Consider the following 26,907-nt stretch of genomic DNA (forward strand, 5'->3'; position numbering starts at 1 on the left):
GAGATGAACAAGCCAGCGTCTCTGACGCCGAGGAATCGGAATCAGAAGACCAGACGATTACTCCAGGTCAACGGAGCGTGAGTACTGACGTCGACGCCCCTGCCCCGAAAAAACAAAAGGCTCCGGTAACACCTTTGCTTTCGGGTCTGGGTCGACACCGAGACAAGACTTCAGACGACTCGCCTCCAAAGCTCACATAGCCAAAAAACTTTTCCATCCAGATCCACCGGATCCTAAGCAAAGAACACTCCATATTGACCCCATTACCGGCCAGGTCACCTCTATACCACCTAAGAAGAGGAAATTGGACAACTCAGAAACACCTGAGATACCCTCCAAGAAAAAAACACTCATCCAATTCACCTATGAGGCCTTTCTCTCCACCTCCACTGCCTCCAAACATTATACTCTCTCCTGCACACTCTCCAGTGCCTCCTCTTTCACCTGTACCTCAAGAGGGTGATGAGGATATAGGGGGTGAGGATGAGGACATAGTCACCACATGATACAGATACTGATGATGACACCCACATTAGCCCACCTCATGACTCTTGGGACGATTATAATGTCCCAGGTGTACCTGAGCCCGACTTATATCCCTCCATCCCCTCCAGGTGACAATGTAGGGTTTACCAACTAATAAATAGAGCTGCACAATACCATGGGGTTCAACTCCATTCAGACCCTCTAGGGGAGGACTTTTTATTAGAGACATTCTCCAGGCCTCAAAAAACAACAAATACTCATCCCTATGTGCAAATGGGTGATTAAACATGCCCCTGAGGTTTTTAAGGACCCTGTTAGGTCTAGGGTTCTTAATTCTAGAATTGAGTAAAAAATACAAGCCAGCTCCAAGCGATCCAGCTTATATTAAAGGTCAATTCCCTCTGGACTCAGTAGTGGCAAATGCCTGCAAACGGGCAAATTTCCAAACCAAAGGTGATGCCCCTCCGCCAGACAAAAGAGTATAAGTCACTGGACGCATCAGGTAAAAGAGTTGCGTCTCAGGCAGCAAACTTTTGGTGCATTGCCAACTCACAAGCTTTACTAGTGAGGTATGACAGGGCTCACTATGATGAGCTTGAAAAGCTCATGCAGCATCTTCCAGACGAGCATAAGACCAAAGCAAATGATCTCATACAAGAGGGAAAGTTAATCACAAACACCTCAATAAAATGTGCCCTGGATGCAGCGGATACAGCATCCCGTGCAATAAATACAAGTGTGTTACTACGTAGACATGCGTGGCTGTGCATATCTGGTTTTAAACAAGAAGTGCAGTCTATCATCCTCAATCAACCAGGAACACCTGTTTGGACCCACTGTGGACACATCTTTAGAAAAGAAGACTATCACAGTTCCAACCTGTATGGAATTCCATCACCACAGACAGGTGGGTAAGACAAAGTATCCAGTATGGTTACTGCCTGGAACTCAATTCTACTCCCCCCACATACCTCCCAAACAACTTCTAATGTCCACAGAACATCTCACGCTTCTCAAGCAGAAAGTTCTCTCTCTCTTGCAAAAACATGCAATAGAACCGGTTCCCATACATCATCAAAACACAGGGATGTTCTCCCTTTATTTCCGCATTCCAAAAAAGGATGACGCTCTCAGGCCAATATTAGACCTAAGGCCGCTAAACCGGCACATACAATCCGACCACTTCCACATGGTCACTCTACAACAGGTCCTCCCCCTGCTTCATTAAGGCGATTTGCTTACCACTCTAGATCTCAAGGACGCCTACTTCCACATTCGTATTCACCCTGCTCACAGGAAATACCTACGGTTTGTAGTGGAGGGACAACATTACCAATTCAAAGTCCTACCATTCGGAGTCACAGCAGCACCCAGAGTCTTTACAAAATGCCTCGCGGTGGTAGCAGCCCACATAAGAAGACAACACATTCATGTGTTTCCTTACCTAGACGACTGGCTCATAAAAGCCAAGTCACATAACGCTTGTGTACAAAACACACACAACACAATCCAGCTGCTACACAACTTAGGATTCACAATACACCTCACCAAGTCGCATCTTCAACCGTCCCACACACCGCAGTATCTACGTGTGACAATAGATACTTCCAAAGCCCTTGCATACCCCAACCTAACCAGGATAGCCAGTATGCAAGCCCTCATAACAAAATTTCAGCCACAACACTCACTACCAGCTCGAGTGTTCATGCAGCTAATAGGCATGATGGCCTCTTGCATCTTAATCGTTCCTTACGCAAGACTCCAGATGCGTCCATTACAGGAATGCCTAGCACAACAATGGAACCAAGCTCAGGGTCAACTTACAGATCTGGTGTTGGTAGACAGCCGCACATATCGCTCTTTGCAATGGTGGAACACACAAAATCTTTCCAAAGGGCGGCCGTTCTTGGACCCGGTTCCACAAATAGTGCTAACAGCGGACGCTTCGCTCACCGGCTGGGGAGCTCATCTCTTAAAACACACCATCCAGGGTATGTGTACCCCTCAACAAAAACTCCTCCACAGCAATCACCTAGAGTTACTGGCCCTATTTCTCGCCCTAAAGTCATTCTAGAAACATCTCATAGGCAAAGCTGTCCTCGTCCGAACGGACAAGACAATGTACTATATACAAAAACAGGGCGGAACACCCTCTCTGCAGCTTTCACGCCTAGCACAAAGCATTTGGAGATGGGCCATTCCTCAATAGATATACCTCTTAGCAGAGCATTTACCTGGGATTCACAATCCAATTGCGGATCTGCTCAGTCGTCAGCAACAGCAGATTCACAAATGGGAACTGCATCCGCAAGTTCTTCATCCATTTTTTCAAAGGTGGGGCCACCCAGACATAGATCATGTTTGCCACACATTCAAACACAAAATGCCCAAACTTCGCCTCCAGGTATCCACACCCATTGTCCAAAGGCAATGCGATATGGATGAATTGGTCAGGCAGATTTGCGCACGCTTTTCTGCCTCTCCCACTCATTCCATTACTAATGCGCAAACTCAAACAACAGTCTCACAATGATCCTAGTTACGCCAACATGGGCCCCGACAACCATGGTTCACAACACTGCTGGAACTCTCAGTAGTCCCACACCAAAAGTTGCACCTTTCCCTAAAGCTTCTCACACAGCACCATGGAGAGATAAGACATCCAGAACCAGCGCAATTGAACCTAGCGATCTGGCTCCTGAAGTCTTAGAGTTTGGTTACCTCAGTCTTCCACCAGACTGCATGAACGTCATTAAAGAAGCTAGACATCCTACCCCTAGAGCATGCTATGCAGCTAAATGGAAAAGATGTGTTATTTACTGCAATAACAACACAATCAATCCACTAGATGCTTCCACTCAAAACATTATTTGTTATCTCCTACATCTACAAAAATGTAATCTGGCATACACATCCATACAATTACATCTTGCTGCTATAGCAGCTTACTTATAGAACAGACAGCACTTGTCATTGTTCAGGGTACTTCCCATCAAAGCTTTCATGGAAGGCCTTAAAAGGATAATTCGTCCCAGAATTCCATCCTCTCCAGTATGGAATCTAAACATTGTCCTTATAAGACTCATGGGTCCCCGATTTGAACCTTTACATACATGTGAGTTACATTTCCTCACATGGAAAGTAGCTTTCCTTGTGGCCATCACATCCCTCAGAAGAGTGGGTGAACTCCAGGCATTAACCATAAAAGGACCATTTTTGCAAATACATCACAACAAAGTGGTTCTTAGGACAAACCCTAGATTCTTACCTAAAGTAATTTCAGCTTTTCACCTTAACCGATCTGTTGAGCTCCCAGTCTTTTTTCCTCAACCAGACTCAGTAGCAGAACAAGCTCTTCATACGCTTGACGTCAAAAGCGCTGTTCTTTACTACATTGAAAGAACAAAAAGTTTTAGAACAACTAAACTTTTCGTGGCTTTTTCGCCACCACATAAAGGCAATCCTATATCAAAATCTGGAATTGCCAGGTGGATCGTTAAATGCATTCAAATATGCTACCAGAAAGCAAAGCGTACATTATCCATTCCCCCTAGAGCGCATTCCACATGCAAGCTAGGGGCATCCATGGCATTCTTAGGAAATATCCCCATGGATGACATTTGCAAAGCTGCAACATGGTCTACACCGCACACTATCACTAAACACTACTATGTAGATGTGCAGGCAAAACAACAAGCAAGTGTGGGCCAGGCTGTACTAAGAACACCTTTTCAAACTACTGCGACGCATACAGGTAGACACCGCTAACTGCTGTATAGTCTATGCAAAAGTATGCGATCTACAGCTCATATGCCTCGAACGGAAAATGCTACTTACCAGTACGCATCTGTTCTTGGTTTGTAGAGCTGTAGATCCGCATACGCCCACCCGCCTCCCCGGACACCTCTTTGTGTTGCAGTACTATCTTACTTAGGTACATTACACATGGACATCTTTCATATTTTCTAAGTAACTCCATCATCACCCTTCATGGCAAAACAATCTAAGGATGGAGTCGATGCCCATGTGCACTACTAACCAAAGGTGGAGTCACCTATCTCGTGACTACAAAGACTTCTACAATAGCAAAGTGCAAACATCCAAGCCCCACACCAGATGGCGATCTATGCAAAAGTATGCGGATGTACAGCTCTACATGCCAAGAACAGATGCATGCTGGTAAGTAGCATTTTCCTTACAGGTAAGTTGTATTTTCTTCTTGTAAGTGAAAGTGAGGAAGCAGCATACATTCTCGTTATTGTGTTATGTTATACTCCATAGCCCTGAGGGCTGTCTTGCACATTGAATGTGTAGCATTGCTTCCAACTCGGGTAAGTCAACATGTTTTCGGTGCTCATTAGGGGTGATCATGACATCATTGCGCTGCATTTGTTTTAGAAGGAATATCAGCATTTTTCCCTTTTCGCATTAGATATTAGATTTAGTAGACATTTTTGCACCGATTTTAGACATTTTCTCAATTATCTCTTCAGATAATTTGACTGCCTGTTGCGTGAATTCACTTATCTTTTCGTTGAAAAAATGTAATTTTCTGTCACTAAATCTCAAGCACTTGTTAGATCTGAAGTTGTTTTTTTTTTTTTTGGTGTTTGCTTGGGCACTGGGTATGTTCTGTGCAGATAGCTAAACAGAAATAACTTGACACTGACGTTTCATGAAACTTGTTTAATTTGTGCACTAGCTCAACAGATTGTCTGCTTTCTAAACAGGGCAACAACGTACTACTTGCCAGACCGCCGATATGACATGCTTCCACCTGTCCTGAGTGCTGATCTATGCTCCCTCCTTGGAGGAGTGGACAGGTACTGTGTTTTATACGGACATAATGCTATGCTAGAATTGTTTAGACAGAGTACATTGAACCTACTAATATAAATTAGCTTCCATTAGTCTTTATGCATTTGTCACTACCTAGAGTATCTGAACAAGAACAATGTCCTGCCCTTTTGTTTTTGTTCTGTAACTTGGTATCCTCTATAGATTCATATGCTTTAATAAATTATTCTTCCATCTGGTGAGAGCCTCGAAAAGCTGGATGCTCTTTTTAAAAGCTTGGACACATAAAAGAGTCAGTTCTACAGAATTAACAAATACAATTATGACCCTACAATAAGATCAAAAAAACATATTACTAAAACTATCTAGAGAAAGATGGGGTCCCAAGTCCTGGAGGCAAGGGAAGACCAGCCAAATTTGGCCCGTCTCCATTAGGTAATTTTCTTTGACATTTATAAACCAAAGACTATCTCTGCTTGTCAGGATAACACAAAACATTTAAAACAAAGCCAATAAACATTAAATTGTCTTTATGAAGTACATTTGATTGAAAACCCCACTTTCACATGTCACCGAAAAAGAAAAAAAAGAAAACTGCGAAAGTGCCCCTAAGCACCCTCTTATATATATGAGAGTTTGAACATTCTCCTTTTAGGATTTCAGAAAGTGTTCTGTTCCTGAGTGCACAGCATTGTGAGCTAGGACAATTATTTTCTGATAAAATATCCATTTTACTTGGAAATCTTTGGCTTTCCTCGATGGTACCAGCCATCCTATTTTATGTTTTATCAGGATGTGGGAGTGTTTTTATCAACTGTTCTCTTTTTCCTAAGGATTCCAGAATGTTGAAGTTATTTTATTTTTCTCTCTTTTTTTTTTCCTCCAAGGATAACATATCCTCAACAATCTTTTCAAACACCATGCACTCTGTCTTTGATAAGTGTCCCTCTATGATGGAGAGAATTCATGGAAGGAAAAGTATACAGTTTCTGAGCTCCTGCTGCGAGAGTTTGTGAGGCATTTGCCAGTGTTTTACTGTTAGTGAATACATAGGAAAATTCCAAGGGAAAGTTGTGTGTAGTTCCGATCCTTTTTGTTTTAACTCCTAAAGATTTTATCTGCCCCTCTTTTAAATAAGGACCATGGCTAGAACTTGGGGATATTGTTTTCTAACTATGTCTGTGGAAACCGACCTGACTGCATTCTGGGACAATGCAGCATTTGTGATCATTAAAGGGGGAGTGTGAAATTCCTGTATGTGAAAGCTAAAGCCTACAGGCACCAAATCTTGTTTTCTTTTTTTTTGGGGGGGTGGGGGAGGGGGGGTGGAGGCACGACGTTTTTTGGTGGTGGTATTTATTAAATGTTCTATATAGTGAAGAAGTTTGATTTTATTTATCTTGATTTTAAAAAATTAAAAAATATTTCCCCATGCAAATATGTTTTCTTATAATGCTAATTTAAACTCAATCTAAAATATATTCTGTTATCCCACACATATGTGAAGATATTCTGCTATATGTACATACAAGGAAAATACACATGATGGAGAATTAGGATTACAAACATATAACACTTCCTTCTTCATCTTGCACTAAAGCTATAACAACAGGAACACATTCTCCCCACTGAGCATAGCCCCTTTGTTGCACCTCTCTGTTTGACAGATGGATTACCCTGAACAATATGTAGAATATCACTGAAACTCGTTGAATTGTTGGTTCTACACTTCTTAAATGGTGGGAAGAGAGGTCCTTTTTGCTTTTTATTTTTTTATTTTTTTTTTAGAATAGGCTGCCTATTTAGAGGGGCACAAGGGGCTTGCATGTATTGCACAGCAGAATTGTAGGTTCAGCTTTATTGCACAGTGAGAGGTAGTAAATGGGGTTACTATACTTGTACTACACCTTCAGTTGTCCTGTAATAAATGCAATCACCTCCTCATGAGTAGAACATCTTTGTAGCTGGGATATACAGATAGAAGAAATCCATGTGATTGATATCTTACTGTGTCTTTCCTGATTTGCCAGCAACAAGTGAATGCTTATTTTATCTCTTTTTTTTGTCAGGTATGCAGTGAGTGTTATGTGGGAGCTAGACAGGCTAAGTTATGAGATACAAAAGGTGTGGTATGGCCGAACCATCATCCGATCTGCGTACAAATTATTCTATGAAGCAGCCCAGCGACTTTTGGATGGGGACTTGTCTGTGGCAAATGATATCCCCGAAATTATGCAGTTGGGAGAAAACGCACGTAGCACCAGGCTGGACGAACTGCGTGCTGCTGTTCAAAGACTGACTGACGTGGCTAAACATGTACGGGCGAAAAGGGACATTGGGGGAGCCCTGGAACTTGAAGGGGTGGAAGTGCAGGTGCAACTGGATGACAAAAAAAACATTGATGATCTCCTCCCCAAGCAGCCACTGGAGGTGCACGAAACAATTGCTGAGTGCATGATCCTTGCCAATCACTGGGTGGCCAAGAAGATCTGGAAAAGCTTCCCACACCAAGCCCTGCTGCGCCTACATCCACCACCATGCCAGGATTTCTTTACTGCACTTCGAGAATGTGCTGAAGCCAAAGGATTCTATATTGATACACGGTACGTTATTTGTGAATTGATAGTGCTCAGTGATGCCTTTATGAGCCACTTGTACCTTCTAAATAAAAAGCATGATTTTGTTTTTACATAAACTAGCTACTTATTAATTTCAGGTGGCAACATTCTGAGGGAACGGATTGATACATAGAGGTAAAGGGGAGAGGATCATTTTGGAGAAAGAGGGAAGGGATTGATGAATTTGTGACACTGACAAGACTTTGGACTAGTGATGGTTGGTGTCTCAGGCTCAATGTGATAATATACCTTATTGATTTTAACATCCTGGTTGAGTCCTAACCAGAAAAGAGGTGTAGCACATAGACCGATTCCCCCTTGCCCATCCCTAAGTAATTTGGGAGATGGGTGACTTTCATCTCTTCTCTACTCATTTTTGGACTAATTCTTTGCAAGCATTACTTAAAGGATAGTGGTTGTGCCCTCAATTTACTTTGCGGATTCAGACATGCATTTTAGTGGTTGTTGAAAGGAGATAAATGCACAATTATGAAAAGACAGCAAACAATCTCTCCAAGACTTTAGTCTAACAGTGTAATTCAGACTCTGGTCTGGTAGTTAGAGTGGTCAGGACTGAGCAAGTTGGGACGCAAACTATTAAGGAAGGCAAGCCTTGATGCATCCATGAATCACATTGGTTGCAGCCTGCTATCAAAGTTCGCTATTTTGTCCCTTCGGTAGAGTATATAAATGTATTCAGTTTTTCTTTTCTTCTCGGGGAGACTATCCTAGAGCATCTTAGGGGGAGGCGGGTATGGGAGGCGGGTATGTGTGTTTCTTCGAGAAGAACACTTTGGGATCCGCTGCCTACAAACATTAAACTCTTGTTTATTATGTAATGGAACTAAATTGTGTCCTGTGTAAATGATACCCATTTTTCTCTGTAGGAATAACAAAGCCTTGGCAGATTCTTTGGAAAAGGCCCATGACCCAGCTGACCCACTGGTGAATAAGCTTCTGCGCTCCATGGCCACACAGGCTATGTCTGTAGCAGAATACTTCTCAACTGGGTCCTGCGCTGAGGACCAGTTCTACCATTACGGTATGAAATTTTCTTTCTCTTTTCCCAGCGTGGCTCTTCTCAACATCTGATAGCTGTTTGTTAGACTTTTATGAGCTGATGAATGAGATGAAAACCTAAAACCGCTTACTCTGAATCTTTTATCGCCAAATGTGGCCAGTATTCTAGAAGGTGAAACTGTTGTTGGTAATTTTGTTTCCTAGAAGTAGCTTCTTATAAAAGCAAAAAACTAGTCAGATCAACAGTAATGACTTATTTGACTTGGGGTAACCTATATTTAATAGGAGTTAAATTCAGAGTGCCCGTATAAGGGAGTGATGAGGTAGATGTAAGCAAAGTGGTAACATAAAACAAAGAAGAGGATTGTCATTCATTTCAAGGGTTTGAATGGGATGCCACGTTCACTGTAATTGTGTAATTCATTGCGTCCCAAACTTTTTAGAACTACAACCAAATTTCTAGAACAACAAACATTAGCGACACACCTAGCTTTAACAAAGATGAGACGTGGGTGAGTTTTAAAATTTATTAATAGACATGCTTTCAAAATGCTGTGAATTACCAGCATAGCATACGCTTTACAATTCTTTGCGTTCCTCTCTTACAGAAATAGTTGGTAAATGTCACAACCTTGACCACGCCCTTCAATATGTCTTTATCAGACTGTGGCCAAGAAAATGTATCTGCCCATAACAAAAGGGCAGATGGTGAACTACACTGGAGCTGGAACACTCTTCAAAGTGAGGTGCTGGTCTGTGACATCATTTCACTGAAATCACAAGGCTTGTGAAAATCTTGGCATTAATACCAGCGATTTTAGTGTATTTGAAAAGCTCCTTCTGCAGCAGAGTATGGAGTAAGGCCTCATATACATTTTTGATATCTACATCATGAATACTGCCCAAGGGCATTGGAGCGCTTTACATGAGCGCCAGATTATATTACGTAAGGTCAGTTTCTCTTTATTTCAAGCACTGGAGATTAGGTGATTTGCCCAGATCCAACACCGCCACTCAAACCTTGTTGGGTATATCCAAAGTTGGCAGCTGTCGCCGTTAGGCCACATGCTTATTTTTCAATTTGTGAGTAAAATTCATAACGAGTGAGATGATTGTGTATGATTATGTATAGTGATCACATTCTCAGTGAAATGGCTTTGTGAAGTACAAAAAACACAGTGGCAAAAATACTGGAAGGTTCACATGGAGCGTTACTTGGGAATACTTGCAAGGTTTTGTTTTTTAAAACTGGACTTAAGGACATAATTCAGCACATTTGCACCAGTGGTGCTGGAAAAGTTTTTAGAGAGGGGGGGCGGCAACATCAATGTTGCATAACTGAAGTCATAAGGATTGTGAAAAATCCCAGCTTCACACAGTGTGGCAAATGTATTCAGCAGGAGCCTGATAAAGGTTTAGTATGTAGCTGATAGTGTATTTTGGAGCACACTGTCACAATTCTATTACTGAAGCATTGTATGGAGCACACTAATCTACACACCGCACATTTTTATTTAAAATGACCACTACATTTTCCCAGTTTTACTGATAAAACCAGATGGCACCCAAATGATAAGGTGTGGAATTTGATTGCAATGATTATCATTTGCGTACCACCAAATAAAAGTGTCTTTTGATTGTTTTGATCCCATTAAAACTGTTGTTTCCGTCACACTTCAGAACTTCAAAAAAGTGCTTCTAAATGCTGAGGTATTCTGAAATGTGTACAGTTAATTTACAGGTATTTACATTTTATTGTGTTACAAAAAAAGGCATTCTACAGCCTTTCCTTCCACGCTCCGTGTACCACAGCAAGATTGTCAGTCATTATTCTTTATTCGGATTCCTAGTTATTCTTTATTCGGATTCCACTAGGAAATACATGAAAGGACACAGTAAAAACTGCACAGTTAATATATTAACAATGAATATAAAATAAAGTGTGCAATTAAAACTGCACAGTTAGTATATTAACATTAAAATTGAAAACAACATCACAAGTCTCGTCACCCACACCATATAGCTAAACATACAATTTGAGGATAGGGGGACAGGCTATCTAAAACTAAAAAAAAAAAAAGATCTAATGCTCTGCCACGTTAGTGGTAATGAAGACCCGGCACTACCCTCACATATACCTGAATCCAGGGCCGGCCAACGGGACAGTGAAAAGACATACAAGTGAAAAAGTAATTCAAACACATCCACAGCTAATACAGGACGCTTAGGCGTAGAATGACATATATCAATAAAAACATGATAGGCACTTTCAGCTCGATATAGTCATGGCATATAAATCTGGTAAATACTCATGTTCACAGCAGCGGAAACGAAATTTACAATTGAAACGGCTGTTAGCTCATTGGGAACAGATTGAAGAAAAAGCAAGGCCTGCCTACAGTGCCTGAAATTTGAAACATGTGGTCTTATAAATCTTGCGCTAATAGAGCGGTAAATACTGCAAAAGAAAGCCAAGTCCATCACAAGGACGGATCCTCCTTTCTCTGTTCCATTGGCCTCTAAATGCATAAGCCACCATCAAGTAGGCTAAATTAAAATGAAACATGGTTCTCCAGTATTGGATCTTTCATAGATTCACAATCTTGAATCATCCCAGTCATCGTAGTGGGATTCCCACGGTATATATATAAAAGCATTCGATAAAATTACCATAGGCTACCATGCAATAGCAAGTCAGTGCCATAGCCTATCCATCTTATTTTGTAAAGAGAACCAAATCCAACCAACAGCCAATCAGGCGACGGCACCCTCTAGAACAATCCCAAGAGACGCTATGTTCCTCAGATTTTTCTACCGCACATCGTGTGAAAGGGAGTCTCCCTGAGCTCTGCTCAGTTTTTCTCTGTTTCTTCAAGTTTCTTGCTAGTTTTTCTTCAAACATGTCTGAATCTTCTAAGAAAGGTCTCTTCAGGTCATGTGGATCGTGTGGAAAAAAGAGGCTGCATTCTGAACATCCACATAAGGACTGCATCTATTGCCTTTACCCTCAACACAAGGTAAAAGCCTGCAAGATATGTAGAACCTTTTCTACTAAGACCCTCAAAGACAGGGAGGGGAGACTACTAATTTGGCTTAAAAAAATTAAGGCGAAATCTGATGTTCTCTCTGTGGATGGGGAGAGCTCTACCTCATTGACATCTAAAGAAACACCTAAAAGGAGAGAAAGATCTGTTGACTCTCCTCAAAGAAATCTCGTCATGAGGAAGAAAGTACCTCACAAAAAGGAAAGCTTCCATTTCCTACTGAGGGAAAACGCCTTTAAAAAAGACAAAGACAAATATTCTTCTTTTCATTCCATGAAGATCTGTCTCTAAGAAGCATTTAACCGCCGACGGAGTTGATTTCTGAGTCTTCGTCGACGAAAAAACATCCCCCAAATATCGGCGGCTTTCATGCTTTAATTGAGAGAGCAGCAGCACGCTTCTAACTATCTCTTACAGTAAAGCAATCATACTGCTTTCTTTATGATTTTAAAGACACATCTAGGAAATCAGTTAGATCTTTTACTATTGTTGACCGAGGAAGGATTAAAAGTGAAGAGAACACCAGCCACTGTTATTCCGGTTTTGCCTAGTATTGACAAAAAATACAAGGCTCCGGACGATGCTCCAGCGTGCCTTATAAGTCACCCTAAGCCTGATTCTGTCATCTCACAGGCTGCACAACGGAGATCGAGGAATCCTCTAACGCCCGTCACTACTCCACTTGACAAGGAAGGGAGGCATATGGATAATATTGGAAAGAGATTTACAACCACATCAGGGGCAACTGTTCGAGCTGCCAATGCTCTTGCGATTCTAGCCAGGTACGATCGACAGATGTGGTTGGATATTGCCCAATTTTTAGATTTACTTCCGGAAGACAAAAAGATGGTAGCGAGGAAAATCCTGCTTGAAGGAGAGAGGCCAGCTTCCGAAATTATAGACGCATGGATATTGTGTCTCTGGGTTTCCGCCAGCTTGCTGGAGCCGCTGTTTTGAGACACCAGGTTTGGCTGAATGCAACCATGTTCCGCCCTGAGGAACAAGGCACATTTTTGGATATGCCTTTTGGTGGCGAGTCACTCTTTGGCAATCATGTTGCTGATGCTTTACAAGCCATCAAAACAGATACTGACACGGCTAAGGCTCCAGGCGCGCTCCACATCAGGAAAACCCCCTTTCGTGGAGCGTGGTGCAGAGGAAATGTTTCCTCTTGAGGATGCTATCAAAGGTACCAACCTCAATCATACACCTCCTACAGGCCATCCTACCAGCAGCAACAACATCGTTCACCTCCACAGGCTGCCTACTCTAGAGAGCCTAGAAGAAAACAGCAGGGTCAGCCCAGAGATACGTGCTGTAAGCAGTGACGCTGCTTCGCCGCCTGCCGCTCCTCTGAATTCTCGAAAGAAAATCCCTCTCTCTCATTTCTTGGATCAGTGGAAAATGTAACATCAGACAAATGGGTCCTAGATATAATAAGGTATGGTCATACCCTAGAATTTACCACAACGCCACCTCATCACCCACCCCAAAGATCAACAACTCATCATCTTCAGTTATTAAAGAAGGAGGCTTTAATAATGCTGCAGAAAGGAGCAATAGAGCTTGTTCCACGTTTTCAGAAGGGGAAGGGTTTTTACTCTCATTTTTTCCTCATAAAAAAGAAGAGGCTGGGGGATTGGCGTCCCATTTAGACCTCAGAAAACTCAACAAATACCTGCTGAAGAAATCCTTTCGCATGGTCACTCTTCAAGAGATTTTACATCTTCTGAACCATTTGGATTTTTTAACAAGCCTAGATCTGAACGATGCTTACTTCCATAACCCGATTCACCCCAAGCATCGCAAATTTCTACGGTTCACGGTGGCAGGCGCTCATTATCAGTTCATGGTCCTTCCATTTGGGCTTCGCTCAGCTCCACGGGTTTTTACCAAGTGCCTTGCCCCCGTGGCAGCATTCCTACGGCTGAAAGGCTTATAAATCTTCCCATACCTCGACGATTGGCTGGTAAAAGCTTCTTATCTTCGTCAGGCTTCAGAAAATATCTCTTTCTGCCTACAACTGTTCCGCTCTCTGGGTCTGACAGTCAATCTTCGAAAATCCATTCTAGCTCCTTCTCATAGGTTAAAGTTTCTAGGAGCACTAATAGACACTCTGCAAAACAAGGTATACTTATCAACGGAAAGACTGAACACCATTTTGTCTCTGGCTCACGACCTTCACAAAAGAAAGTGCGCTTCTGTACGTCTCCTCAAATCTTTTTCTCGGGATGTTAGCTTCCGTCATTCTCATGGTTCCTCATGCTCGGCTAAGAATGAGACCACTTCAAGAGCAGTTAGATGCCCAATGGCTTCAAATATCAGGATCATTTGATGACATAGTTCGCATAACTCTGATCATGAAAGAGGCACTTCTTTGGTGGCAATCTCCTCACAATCTCTCTCTGGGACTGTCCTTTCTCCTCTTCCAGAGTTTGTTCTGACAACAGATGCATCTTTGGAAGGCTGGGAGCACATCTGTAAGACCTACAAGTAAGCGGCAAATGGAGTCTCTCTCCAAAATGCACATCTATTTTCTGGAACTGCTGGCGATTTCTCTAGCCCTTCAATCATTCCTCCCAAGGATAAAAGCATCCTCAGTCCTTATATGCGCGGACAAGATCACCGATTCTATCTTGGGAAGCTCAGAAGATATGGGAATGGGCATTACAGCATCAGCTAACCATGAAAGTGGAGCATCACCCAGCAGTAAAGAACAACCTAGCAGACACGTTGAGCAGGTTAACTCAATCGAATCACGAGTGGGAACTGAACCAAACGGTTCTCAACCGCATATTTCAAAAATGCGGAACACCCAACTTGGACCTATTTGCGTCTCAGGAGAACCAGAAATGCCGGTTCTATACCAGCAGGGAACGTCAGCCAGGGTCATGGGGGGGAATGCGTTTTCGATCAGATGGTCAGGAATCTTTGCATACGCTTTTCCCCCATATACTCTAATCTCCAGAGTCTTGATGAAAATGAAGAGGGAACCGTGTCAGCTCATCCTCATTGCTCCACGTTGGCCTCGTCAACACTGGTTCACAGAGCTTCTCCTGCTGTCGCAGTCCAGTCCTTATCGCCTTCCTCCGTCAACCACACTGCTGACGATGAACAAGGAACAGATCCTGCATCCTCATCCAGCTTCTCTGCAATTGCATGCCTGGAACCTGAGCACAATGAGTACAAGGATTTAGTCATCCCTCAGGATTGTACATTTATTTTGTCCCGGGCAAGAGCTGAATCTTCGTCAAAAACATATAGACTGAAATGGGAACGTTTGTTTTTGGTGCCATCGTAATGGTATTCATCCTTTTGACTCTACCCCAGAAAAAATCCTGCCTTACCTTTTATCCCTGGCAAGATCAGGTCTGGCTTATGCTTCAATAAGCGTCCATCTTGCAGCCATCTGTCGATATAGACGAACATCGGACACTTCTTCTCTTTGCTCTGCTCACATCATCAAACAGTTTATGAAAGGCCTTTTCAGAACTTTTCCTCCTATCAGGCCGCCTCCTCCTGAATGGCATCTGAATATAGTCTTGTCACAATTAATGAAGCCACCTTTTGAGCCGATCTACAAGATAGAGCTCGAATTTCTCTCATGGAAAGTAGCTTTGATTCTCGCGCTTACATCAACTAGAAGAGTAAGTGAAATCCAACCCTTTACCATCAACGAGCCTTTCTTACATTTCACAGAGGAATATGTCATTTTACGAACGAATCCTACATTTATTCCAAAGGTGCCATCCCAGTTTCACCTTAATGAACCAGTAATTCTGCGCACCTTTTTCCCTCATCCTTCATCTTCAGCGGAGAAATCTCTTCAGTTCGAGGCATGTGGGCTGCTGAATTCATATCTGTGCATAGATCGCTGCCTAGTGTTGGGTCCGGATGTTTGCACGTTGTTGTCCTGGAAGAGTCTTCGAAGTATCCTGAGATAGGTGACTCCTCCCCTGGACCACAGTGCGCATGGGCATCCTCTCCATCCTCAGATTGTTTTTTTCCGCCATTGGGTTCGGATGTGCTTATCTTGACTCAAGTTAGGAAAATTTTGTTTTCAGGCCAAAAGGCCTTTAGTTTTCGATCGGTATTGACAGTTTACAGGCTAGTTTTTCACGGCTTTAACAACTTTTCGGATCCATTAAATCCGACCATCGACCGAACTTTGACGATGGAATCGAGGACCCCATTCAAGCGGTGTCCTGTTTGCCACGCCAAATACCCCCATATCGACGTCCACCCGGTGTGTAACAAATGCCTCTCACCGGATCATGACGAATCGAAATGCATGGCCTGTGCCCGATTCAGATCCAAGAAGACTCTCCGGAATCGACGCGCAGCAAGCGGCGCCGGCCCCGACCAACATCTTCAGCACCGAGGACGAAGATGTGGAAAGCGTGGAAAATATACCCTCCAGCCCCACTTCCGAACACGGTTCCCGATCGGAAGATGTCGATGAAGAGCTTTTTCACAGGGAAGAAGCCGACGACGAGGTAGGAGACTACGATGAGGCCTCAGGGGCCGAAGAAGGGAGCTCTGGTGAGGAGCAAGGCCTACCCGTACAAATTGAGGCTATCCCAGTGTGTCAGTCGACGGCTCCGGTCGAGGGATCGCCTTCGGGCCTTACCCAAGACCAATCCCGCAGTTCTTCGGCCCCGCCCTCCGGCCCGGCCACGGACATACAGCAAGAGCCATTGTTACCTAAAAAGACTGGTTTCCCTACCACGAAACCGAAACCAATCATCGCACCGGTTAAACAGAAACCGAAAGTGAAACTGACACTGGTCGGCTCGAGGACCACCACACCTTCGACGCCAGCCAAACCCGTCGGCTCCGACCGCACCAAAAGGGACTTCGGTGCCGAACTCGCTGCAGCCGATGTCGGCGCCGACACAAAAAGAAAAGCCGTCGGTCCCGTCAAAGCGCCTCCGCCCCCGGCACCGAAGCAATCGGCACCGACCACCAAGGTGAAAATAGCCACTGCATCGCTATCCACCTCGAAGGCAGCGACTACGGTACACTCATCGATGCCGTTGACGGCTCCTACCCCTCCTCGACTCGATGACCCGGTCACTTCGAAGAAGTCCACACCTGCCTCTACGGAACCACTCGGCGCCAAACAACCGTCGGAGTTCCAGGTGCGACAAGTGGCAGCGTCCTTGCAACGCATCAGGGAAAAGGCAGCCCTCCAGACCTCGTCGGGCTCCGCACCGACACGGGCACAGAAGGCACCTTCGGCACCAGCCAACATCACCTTTGGTTTGCCGCCATCCACGGCGCCGAAAATGTTCGAAATCAGAACCCGCGTTACCCAGACAAGGTCCCCATCTACCGAACACTCGACTACTGGGACATCGCCGTCCCACTTCATCGACACCGGCAGGCTCATGCTCCGAAAGCGGAAGATCACTTCAGGGTAAGCTTTGGACTCTTACAGGATCCCGCTAAAACAAAAAATGCCGGCGGAATCGGAACCAGTTCTTTATGAACGCATCCACACCTCTTACACAGATCCATCATTCTCTCCAACGCACTCCGACACGGATGCAGTGGAGGACTACATGGGTGACGACACCACCTACCCCGAGGACATAGACCCTGAGGGACAGTAAGACCCTGATCAAGTCTGGGATGACCCTGTAGACCCAGGTGCCGCTCTGGATACACAGGACACGCAACTTTATGGCGCAAAAACGTCCCCCACAGAGGACACTGCTGCATTCAACGCCCTCATTGAACGTGCCGCAGCCAATCATGGAGTGCAACTCCACTCAGACACTATCGAGGATGATTTCTTGGTGGACACTTTCGCATCCTCCGAGAGGACTGTAAAGACTCTGCCCATGTTAAAAGGTGTCCTCAAGCCAGCAAAGGACATTTTCAAGGAAACCACCAGGGCACGGGTAATAAACCCCAGGATCGAGAAAAAGTACAAACCCGCACCTGGGGACCCCACGTACATTAGAAGCCAGTTGCCTCTGGACTCCATTGTAGTTGCCAATGCTCGCAAACGGGCACACTCTCAGACAACTGGTGATGCTCCTCCCCCGGACAAAGAGTCCAAGGTTCTAGAGACCTCCGGCAAACGGATTGCAGCCCAGGCAGCAAACATATGGCGCATCGCCAATACACAGGCCCTCCTAGCTCGCTACGACCGCTCACACTATGACACGTTAGAGACCCTACTCCAACACCTGCCAGACGAGTACAAAGAGGCAGCGGTGCTCCTCATCAGGGAGGGACAACTGCTCACAAACGCATCCATCAAGTGTGCACTGGATGCCGCAGACACTGCTGCAAGGGCAATAAACACCAGCGTCATGCTACGACGACACGCCTGGTTACGAATCTCCGGATTCAAACCTGAGGTCCAAAATAACATCCTCAATCAGCCGGTCAACCCCGACTATTTATTTGGACCGGAGGTTGACACCACCTTAGAAAAGATAAAGAAAGACACAGACACTGCGAAGTCAATGGGGGCTCTGCAAACGCAGACATTTCGTAGTGGCTCCTTTCGTCGCCCTGGAAATAGAGGTGCAGGTAGAGGACAGGGGGCACAGCAAACCTACAATAAAGGGGGCACACAGAGTTCCTACGATAAAAACACCCGAGGTGGATATCGTGGCTCCAGCACCAAGGGCAGAGGACGTGGTTACGGCAATACCAGGTCCTCCCCCAAGAACAAACAGTGACGCCCTCTCCCTTCCCCCCGCCCACATAACACCTGTCGGGGGAAGGCTCCAGCGGTTCCTGTCCACGTGGGATTCCATCACCACGGACAGGTGGGTCAAAGATGTTATCCAACACGGTTACTGTCTCGAATTAACCTCCACTCCACCCACCATACCGCCAAGGCACCGTCCTATGTCCTCAGAGCACTTAGCGTTATTACAGCAGGAGGTGCTAAGTATGCTGCAAAAAGGCGCAATAGAGGTCGTGCCCGTACACCAGCAGGGAACAGGGGTGTACTCTCTGTACTTCTTAATACCAAAAAAGGACGGGTCACTCAGACCTATCCTAGACCTAAGACCCCATAACCACTACATTCTCTCAGAGCATTTTCACATGCTCACCCTACAGCAGGTTCTCCCGCTCCTCCGACAGGGAGATTTCCTAGCCACGCTAGACCTCAAAGATGCGTATTTCCACATACCCATACACCCGTCACACAGAAAATATCTCCGGTTCACCATTCAGGGGCAGCACTATCAATTCAAAGTCCTCCCCTTCGAAAGTGACAACAGCACCCAGAGTTTTCACAAAGTGCCTAGCTACCGTGGCTGCACATCTACGAAGGCAACACATTCACGTCTACCCTTACCTGGACGACTGGCTTGTTCAGGCAAAGTCAGCCCAGCAATGTGCCAGCCACATGTCCCGCACCATTCACCTTCTTCACAGTCTGGGATTCTCACTAAATTACCCAAAATCACATCTCCAACCCGCACACGTACAACAGTACCTAGGTGCGACCATAGACACTCTGGCAGCCACAGCTCAGCCAAATTTAGTGAGGATCAACAGCATGCAAATGCTGATTTCCAAGTTTAAACCCCAACACTCCCTTCCTGCGCGAGTGTTCATGCAGTTGATAGGCATGATGGCCTCCTGCATTTTCATAGTCCCACACGCGAGACTACATATGCGCCCGCTTCAGGAGTGCTTAGCACGTCAATGGAATCAGGCTCACTGGCAATTAAAAGACCTAGTGTTGGTGAGCGGTCGGGCATACAACTCTCTGCATTGGTGGAATCCACAAAACCTTTGCAAGGGCCGACCGTTCCAAGAGCCTGTTCCACAAATAATACTGACAGCGGATGCGTCTCTCCAGTAATGGGGAGCCCATGTACTCAATTACACAGTGCAGGGACTATGGACTACACAACAAAAGAAGATGCACATCAACCTTCTGGAACTGATGGCAATCTTCCTGGCTATGAAAGCATTCAAAGTACACCTGTGCAACAAGGTCGTGTTGATCCGGACGGACAACATGACTGCCACGTACTACATACAGAAGCAGGGAGGAACACTCTCCACAATTGTCTCATCTGGCTCAGAGCATGTGGAAGTGGGCCATTCAGAGGAACATATTCCTCATGGCGGAACACCTCCCAGGCAAGGACAACCAGATGGCGGATCTGCTCAGCAGACACAGCCACCAGATGCACGAGTGGGAGTTACACCCATCAGTACTCCAACCATACTTCCAGCAGTGGGGTCATCCAGAGATAGACCTATTCGCCACAAGGGAAAACGCAAAATGCCAAAGCTTTGCCGCCAGGTTCCCACATCCACAGTCGCAGGGCAATGCGATATGGATGAACTGGTCCGGCAGATTTGCGTACGCTTTTCCCCCAGCGCCGTTGATACCGCTAGTGGCACGCAAACTGCGACAACACTCACTGACACTCATCCTGGTTGCTCCAACATGGGCACGCCAGCCATGGTACACCACCTTTCTGGAACTTTCTGTGGTGCCGCATCAAAGGCTGCGGATCAAACCCGCGCTTTTGACGCAGAACCATGGAGAAATTCAGCACCCAGATCCGCAACAGCTGAACCTGGCAATCTGGCTCCTGAAATCCTAGAGTTTGGCTACCTAAACCTGCCACCTGACTGTATGGAGATCATTAAGGAAGCTAGGAGACCCACTACCAGAGCTTGCTATGCAGCCAAATGGAAGAGGTTTGTCATTTATTGCAATAACAATGACATTAACCCGCTAGACGCATCCATTCAAAACATAATCTGTTACCTCTTACACCTATACCGATGCAATCTGGCATACACCTCAATACGTATCCATTTCACCGCAATAGCAGCCTATCTCCAAAACAGGCAGCACCTCTCTTTATTCAGAGTGCCTGCCATCAAAGCCTTCTTGGAGGGACTTAAACGAGTAATTCCCCCAAGACACCCACCAGCACCAGTGTGGAACCTCAACTTGGTCCTCACCCGACTGATGGGTCCACCCTTCGAACCTCTCCACTCATGTGAGATTCAATTCCTCACCTGGAAGGTAGCTTTCCTAGTAGCAATCACTTCGTTGAGAAGAGTTAGTGAACTCCAGGCACTAACCATTCAAGAGCCATTCATACAGGTTCACGCAAACAGGGTCGTACTACGTACCAACCCCAAATTCATGCCTAAAGTAATATCGCAGTTCCACATGAATCAAACCATTGAACTGCCTGTTTTCTTTCAGAATCCACAAAATGTCGCTGAAAGAATGCTCCATACACTAGACGTCATGTACTATATAGACAGAACTAAAAACTTTAGGAAGACGAAACAACTTTTCGTCGCCTTTTCCCCACAACACAAAGGCAACGCAATCTCCAAAGCAGGTATAGCCAGATGGATCGTTAAATGTATTCAAATCTGCTATCAAAAGGCTAAACGCACATTAACAATTCCCCCACGGGCCCACTCAACACGTAAGTTAGGGGCCTCCATGGCTTTCCTGGGAAACATTCCTTTACATGATATATGTAGAGCAGCCACATGGTCCACTATACATACATTTACCAAACACTATTGTGTAGATATACACTCAAAACAGCAGGCAGCTGTAGGACAGGCTGTTCTCAAAACTCTTTTTCAGACCGCTGCAGCTGGCACTGGTGGCCGCCGCTAATGGGAGGTACTGCTATGTATTCTATGCACAGATATGAATTCAGCAGCCCACATGCCTCGAACTGAATATGCTACTTACCAGTATGCATCTGTTCTTGGCATGTAGGGCTGCTGACATTCATATCGCCCACCCTCCTCCCCGGCGCCTGTAGCAGCTGCAGCTCTCAGAATTACTGTATAGCATGGTCATCACTTTCTATATCTACTCCATCACTGCCACAATGGCGAAAAACAATCTGAGGACGGAGAGGATGCCCATGCGCACTGTGGTCCAGGGGAGGAGTCACCTATCTCAGGATACTTCGAAGACTCTTCCAGGACAACAACGTGCAAACATCCAGACCCAACACTAGGCGGCGATCTATGCACAGATATGAATGTCAGCAGCCCTACATGCCAAGAACAGATGCATACTGGTAAGTAGCATATTCACTACTTAGATGTAAAAAGATGCCTTAAATTCTATTTGCAAAGAACAAAGCACCTGCGCAGAACAGATCAACTCCTAGTATCCTGTGGACCTATTAAGCTGGGATATGCTGTTACAAAAGGAACTGTCGCACGTTGGATTGCTGCTACTATTCAACTGTGTGATGGGAAAGCGGATAAAACGCTTACCGCCAAAACCAAGGGGCATTCCACAAGAGCAGAATCTTCTTCTGCTGCTCTCTTTGCTGGCGTCCCTCTCGACAAGATTTGCCGTGCAGCTACCTGGAAAAATGCTCATACCTTCACGCGGCACTATTGCCTACACATGCCATCTACAGCGAAGCAGCAGTGGGAAAGGCAGTCTTGCCCCATCTTCTTCAATAAGGTAGGCCTCTGTGTATAGAGGTATTTTTTGTTATCTATTATATGTATATAATTTTATACAGCTTTTATATACTTGTCAATTGATATGTTGTTTAATGTTCTCTCATTATGAATGTTCCTATTCTAGCATGTATGTTATAGCCCACCATCCTCTATGGTATAAAGGTAATATACAATATTATTAAACATGCATGTTTAGGAAACTGCTAGCTACTCTGATTCAAGCATGTGAATCTATGAAAGATCCAATACTGGAGAAGAAAATTAATTACTTACCTGTAACTGCGGTTCTCCAGTATTGGTATCTTTCATAGATTCGCATGTGACCCACCCTCCTCCCCGGAGAGGCTTACTTTGTTCTCTAAGGTTTATACTTGCACACTTCTGCTGCATAATCTGATGAACCTAGCCCTCTCTTGAGATTGTTCTAGAGGGTGCCGTCACCTGATTGGCTGTTGGTTGTATTTGGTTGTTTTTACAAAAGAAGGTGGATAGGCTATGGCACTGACTTTTCATTGCTTGGTAGCCTATGGTAATTTTATCTACTGTATGTATGTATATATATACATATATGTATATATATATATATATATATCGGTTCCAAGCTTGCTTCTGCAACCCACCACCTCCTAAACGCAAGGCGCGTCGGCGTTAACGGACCTCCGAAGCCCGGTCCAACACTATGATTTAATATCCAGAAAAACGGAATGTCGACGCTGTGTCGTTTGGAAAGTTGTTTTAATGTCAGCTGAAAAAAATCAGATGCGTTTCGCCTGCCCAGCAGGCTTGTTCACCAACAACTCCAATAAAGTTTTACCACTATTTAAGCTTGTGCATATGTTCCGTGTCACATGATAAACTATAACAATGAAGAGCGAAGACATACTCGTAGTTCTTTGGTCATAGCATATACCAATCATATTTTCGCTGTTACATATGAGGTTAAAACATTGTTGAATAATTGGATATGAAATTATTGGCAACATTAGACGCTTTTGGTAACATTTAAAATGGCCTATTTCCTGGCCATAACAATAATCATTATTTACCATCATTGATATCTCTAGTGAGACTAATCACTGCACTCGTATCACAAAATGCAAGTCAATATTGCATCTCGGTCCAAATTCATCAATGTTCTTTAAAATACAACGCCCCAGTGGGCCTTCATATAATTTATCAAAATCCATCACTATTCTTATCATTTTCATTACATCTTATGAACTACCGCGCCTGTGCGCAAAACCTCTCTAATGTCCTTTTCTCTATCCTGGGTATACACTATTATATGTCATGTTGCATCATACCGAGTTGTCTTCTCTATTTTAAGTGCAAGTGAAAAATAAACAACAACAAAACACAGAAAAAATGATTAAAAATAATTGGATCATGAGGATGATTCATAAATATGTATACAGGTCTTCTTCCATATTTAACCCCATAGGGGTTTTCGTGTTAAGTCTGATAATGTAGCTCGATTCCAGTCTCCGTAGGGTTTTCTGACGATCACCCCCTCTGATGTTGACTGGTACAGCATCTATAACAAAGTATGTCAAACCACTCACATCTTTGTTATGGATTTGATTGAAATGACGGGCAACCGAATATGATAGGTCCGCATTCTTTGTGGCTCGCAGATGTTGCAGCACCCGCTTATGTACTTGTAGAATTGTGCTGCCTACGTATCTCAGGCCACAAGGGCACTGAAGCACGTAGACAGCAAACTCTGTTTTGCATGAAAACTGCCCTTTGATTTTCTGTTCCTTCTTTGTAAAGCCAGATAAATAACTGCTGGTATTTTTAAGTTTAAGTTTTAAGTTTTTCCAATCTTTTCAGACGAGTTTGCACATCTGTAGTTTTCGTGCTCTAATTCGCTGCCATAGTTTTTTTGCTGCTGCCTGCAACATTATCACTGAATACAGCAAGTGCTGCTTCCTCTCGATCCTTTAGTTCAGCAGCTGACATTCTGTTCCCATGCAATTCTGATGCTGAAATTCGAAATCGAGCATGAAAACTACAGATGTGCAAACTCGTCTGAAAAGATTGGAAAAACTTAAACGGACAGAACTTTCAAAATGGTGGGAGGCGAAATCTTTGAACAGGTATTTGGAGGTCAAAAGAATCCCTCGTGGGCTTAGGATACTAGTAGCCCCTACGTATGAGGACCCTAATCCTAACATGCTTAGAGAATGGGCGGATAACAATCAGGAGTCATCAAGCAGGATGTTAACAATTTTAATTAAATATGCAGAAATAGACCGGATAAAAATCATGGAAGAGATAGAACAAATCATGGACATGCTTAGTAAGGAAGTTGATCAAGGACCAATCACGCAATATATGAATGAAATGAAGGAGCGTCTAACCAAATTGGAAGTTACCATCAAAGAAAGGAAAGCTCAGAAGTTCCTTTGTGATAAAATCGATTACGATAGGGGCCAAATCTATACCTTTGCCAGGAAATTCGACAGCATGAGACGACAAAGGATGAATGTGAGTGGTCCGAAAATACAAGTACAATAATCAGACCTGAGCAGTATACTTCCACCAAACTCACAGATGATGAAAGTAAAATCTTGAAATTAGGTCTATCGTTTTGTCCGAAAATGGACATGGACTATACAGCTACTAGAGTAGACCAGTTTAAATTTGCTAGGTCATTAAAATTGAAGACGTTCTTTGCAATGGCCCCCACCAAATCAGCCAAATCAGATAACAATCAAGATCTCTGCAGTGGGGAAGATTTGGTGGTGAGTGATATCAATCTGATGGTCGAAATACGAGAACTACAAACTGAAGACGCTGCATTAAATAATGAGATGGCCTTGCAAGATTTGCCCAGTACATCGAACAAGGCAATACAGTTGGCCCAGGAAGAACAGCTTGAAATTGGGGGAAGTGAGACAACTAACTTTAAACTGCCTTCGAAGTTCATGCCAATAACAGCAAGGGACTCTGTAGATATTTTTAGTGAACTAGTTGTGAATGAGGTGAAAGAATTGTACACTCGAATAAACTCTAAGAAACAACCTTCTACCCAACAAACAAAAGAATACTATGCATTATTTCAGAAACTCGCCAATGATAAAGAATGTATTGTCCGCAATGCGGACAAAGGTGGGAATGTGGTGCTATGGGGCAAAGCTAAATATCTGATTGAGGCCAATAAACAATTGGGCAACAGAAGCAACTATGTTAAAACTCAAAATGCTTTAATGCAGGACAGTTTTGATACTTATAATACCCAGTTGCTTGAGTGGCAAAGTCAAGGTTTAATTAACAAGGATGAGTATGCTTATTTGAAAATATCTAATCCCACCACACCAGTATTTTATTTAATCCCCAAAGTGCATAAAGATTTAACAAATCCTCCAGGCCGACCTATTATTTCAGCCATCAACAGTGCTTTTGAACATACATCTAAATTTGTTGATTCTTTTCTAAATCCATTAGTCACCAGGCTCCCTTCTTTTATCCAAGACACGGGAGATTTTTGGCGTAGGATATATGATTTACCATGGGAACCTGACTTTCTTTTAAAGACAATAGATGTGACGACTTTATATACCAGCATACGTCACAAAGACGGGTTAAATGCAGTCAGATATTTCTTAGGAGAGAGACCTGCAAAACGTTGGCACCATACACAGATGCTGCTATCCATGACTACTACATGCCTACAAAACAACTTTTTTCTTTTTGGTGAAGATCTCTATCACCAAAAGTGTGGTACAGCGATGGGCACCTGCTTCGCCCCCAGTTATGCTAATTTGCATATGGGCTGGTGGGAGGAGCAGGTGGTCCAATCGCAGTTTGCTCAAGAATGGCAAGATAACGTGATTCAGTGGAGTCGCTACATTGATGATTTGTTTGTTATATGGAAGGGAGATGTTATCAGTGCCCAAGAGTTTGTAAGGAAACTACAAGTCAATCAATTGAATTTGAAATTCACCAGTGTCATCAGTAGTGTAGAAGTAAACTTTTTAGATCTGACAGTTTACATTCATCAAGAAAAACTACACACTAAATTATTTCGGAAACCCACTGATGGTAACACGTTGCTGCATGCAACGAGTTTCCACCCAGTTAATTTGGTGAGAAGCATTCCCTATGGAGAGTGTCTTCGAGCTATGAGGAATTGCAGTATTAAGGAAGATCTGGAGGCAGAAATTGAATGTCTCAAAAACAGATTCTCTGCCAGAGGATACTCAGAGGAATGCATTGCAACATCTGTGTATAGAGCGACAAAACGGTCAAGAGAAGAATTACACTTCAATTCAAGTAAAAAGGAGGGTAAGAATAAAATGGGGAATTCCCAGTGTAGAATGATTACCACGTTTAACAACTAGAACAAAGATCTACGTCTCATTCTACAAAAACATTGGCACATCATTTGGAGTGATCCAATTCTAAAACAGTGTGTTCAAAGAAAACCTCTCATCACTTTTAGAAGGGCACGTTCGTTAAAACAAGCATTGGTAAGC

At 44.0% G+C, this 26,907-nt stretch overlaps 1 protein-coding gene across 2 annotated transcripts in view; it reads left to right on the forward strand.

The window, feature by feature from the left end:
* The window catches only part of DIS3L (DIS3 like exosome 3'-5' exoribonuclease), a 310,197-nt gene that overhangs the window by 192,144 nt on the left and 91,146 nt on the right, over positions 1-26,907 (forward strand). For both annotated transcript variants that reach the window (XM_085644627.1, XM_085644628.1), the window contains exons 11-13: positions 5,217-5,309; positions 7,353-7,886; positions 8,789-8,943. In XM_085644627.1, the coding sequence (XP_085500753.1) occupies positions 5,217-5,309; positions 7,353-7,886; positions 8,789-8,943 (782 nt within the window). The remainder of the gene's footprint in view (positions 1-5,216; positions 5,310-7,352; positions 7,887-8,788; positions 8,944-26,907) is intronic.

Source organism: Triturus cristatus, chromosome 3_1, assembly GCF_964204655.1.
Source record: "Triturus cristatus chromosome 3_1, aTriCri1.1, whole genome shotgun sequence".
NCBI lineage: Eukaryota > Metazoa > Chordata > Amphibia > Caudata > Salamandridae > Triturus > Triturus cristatus.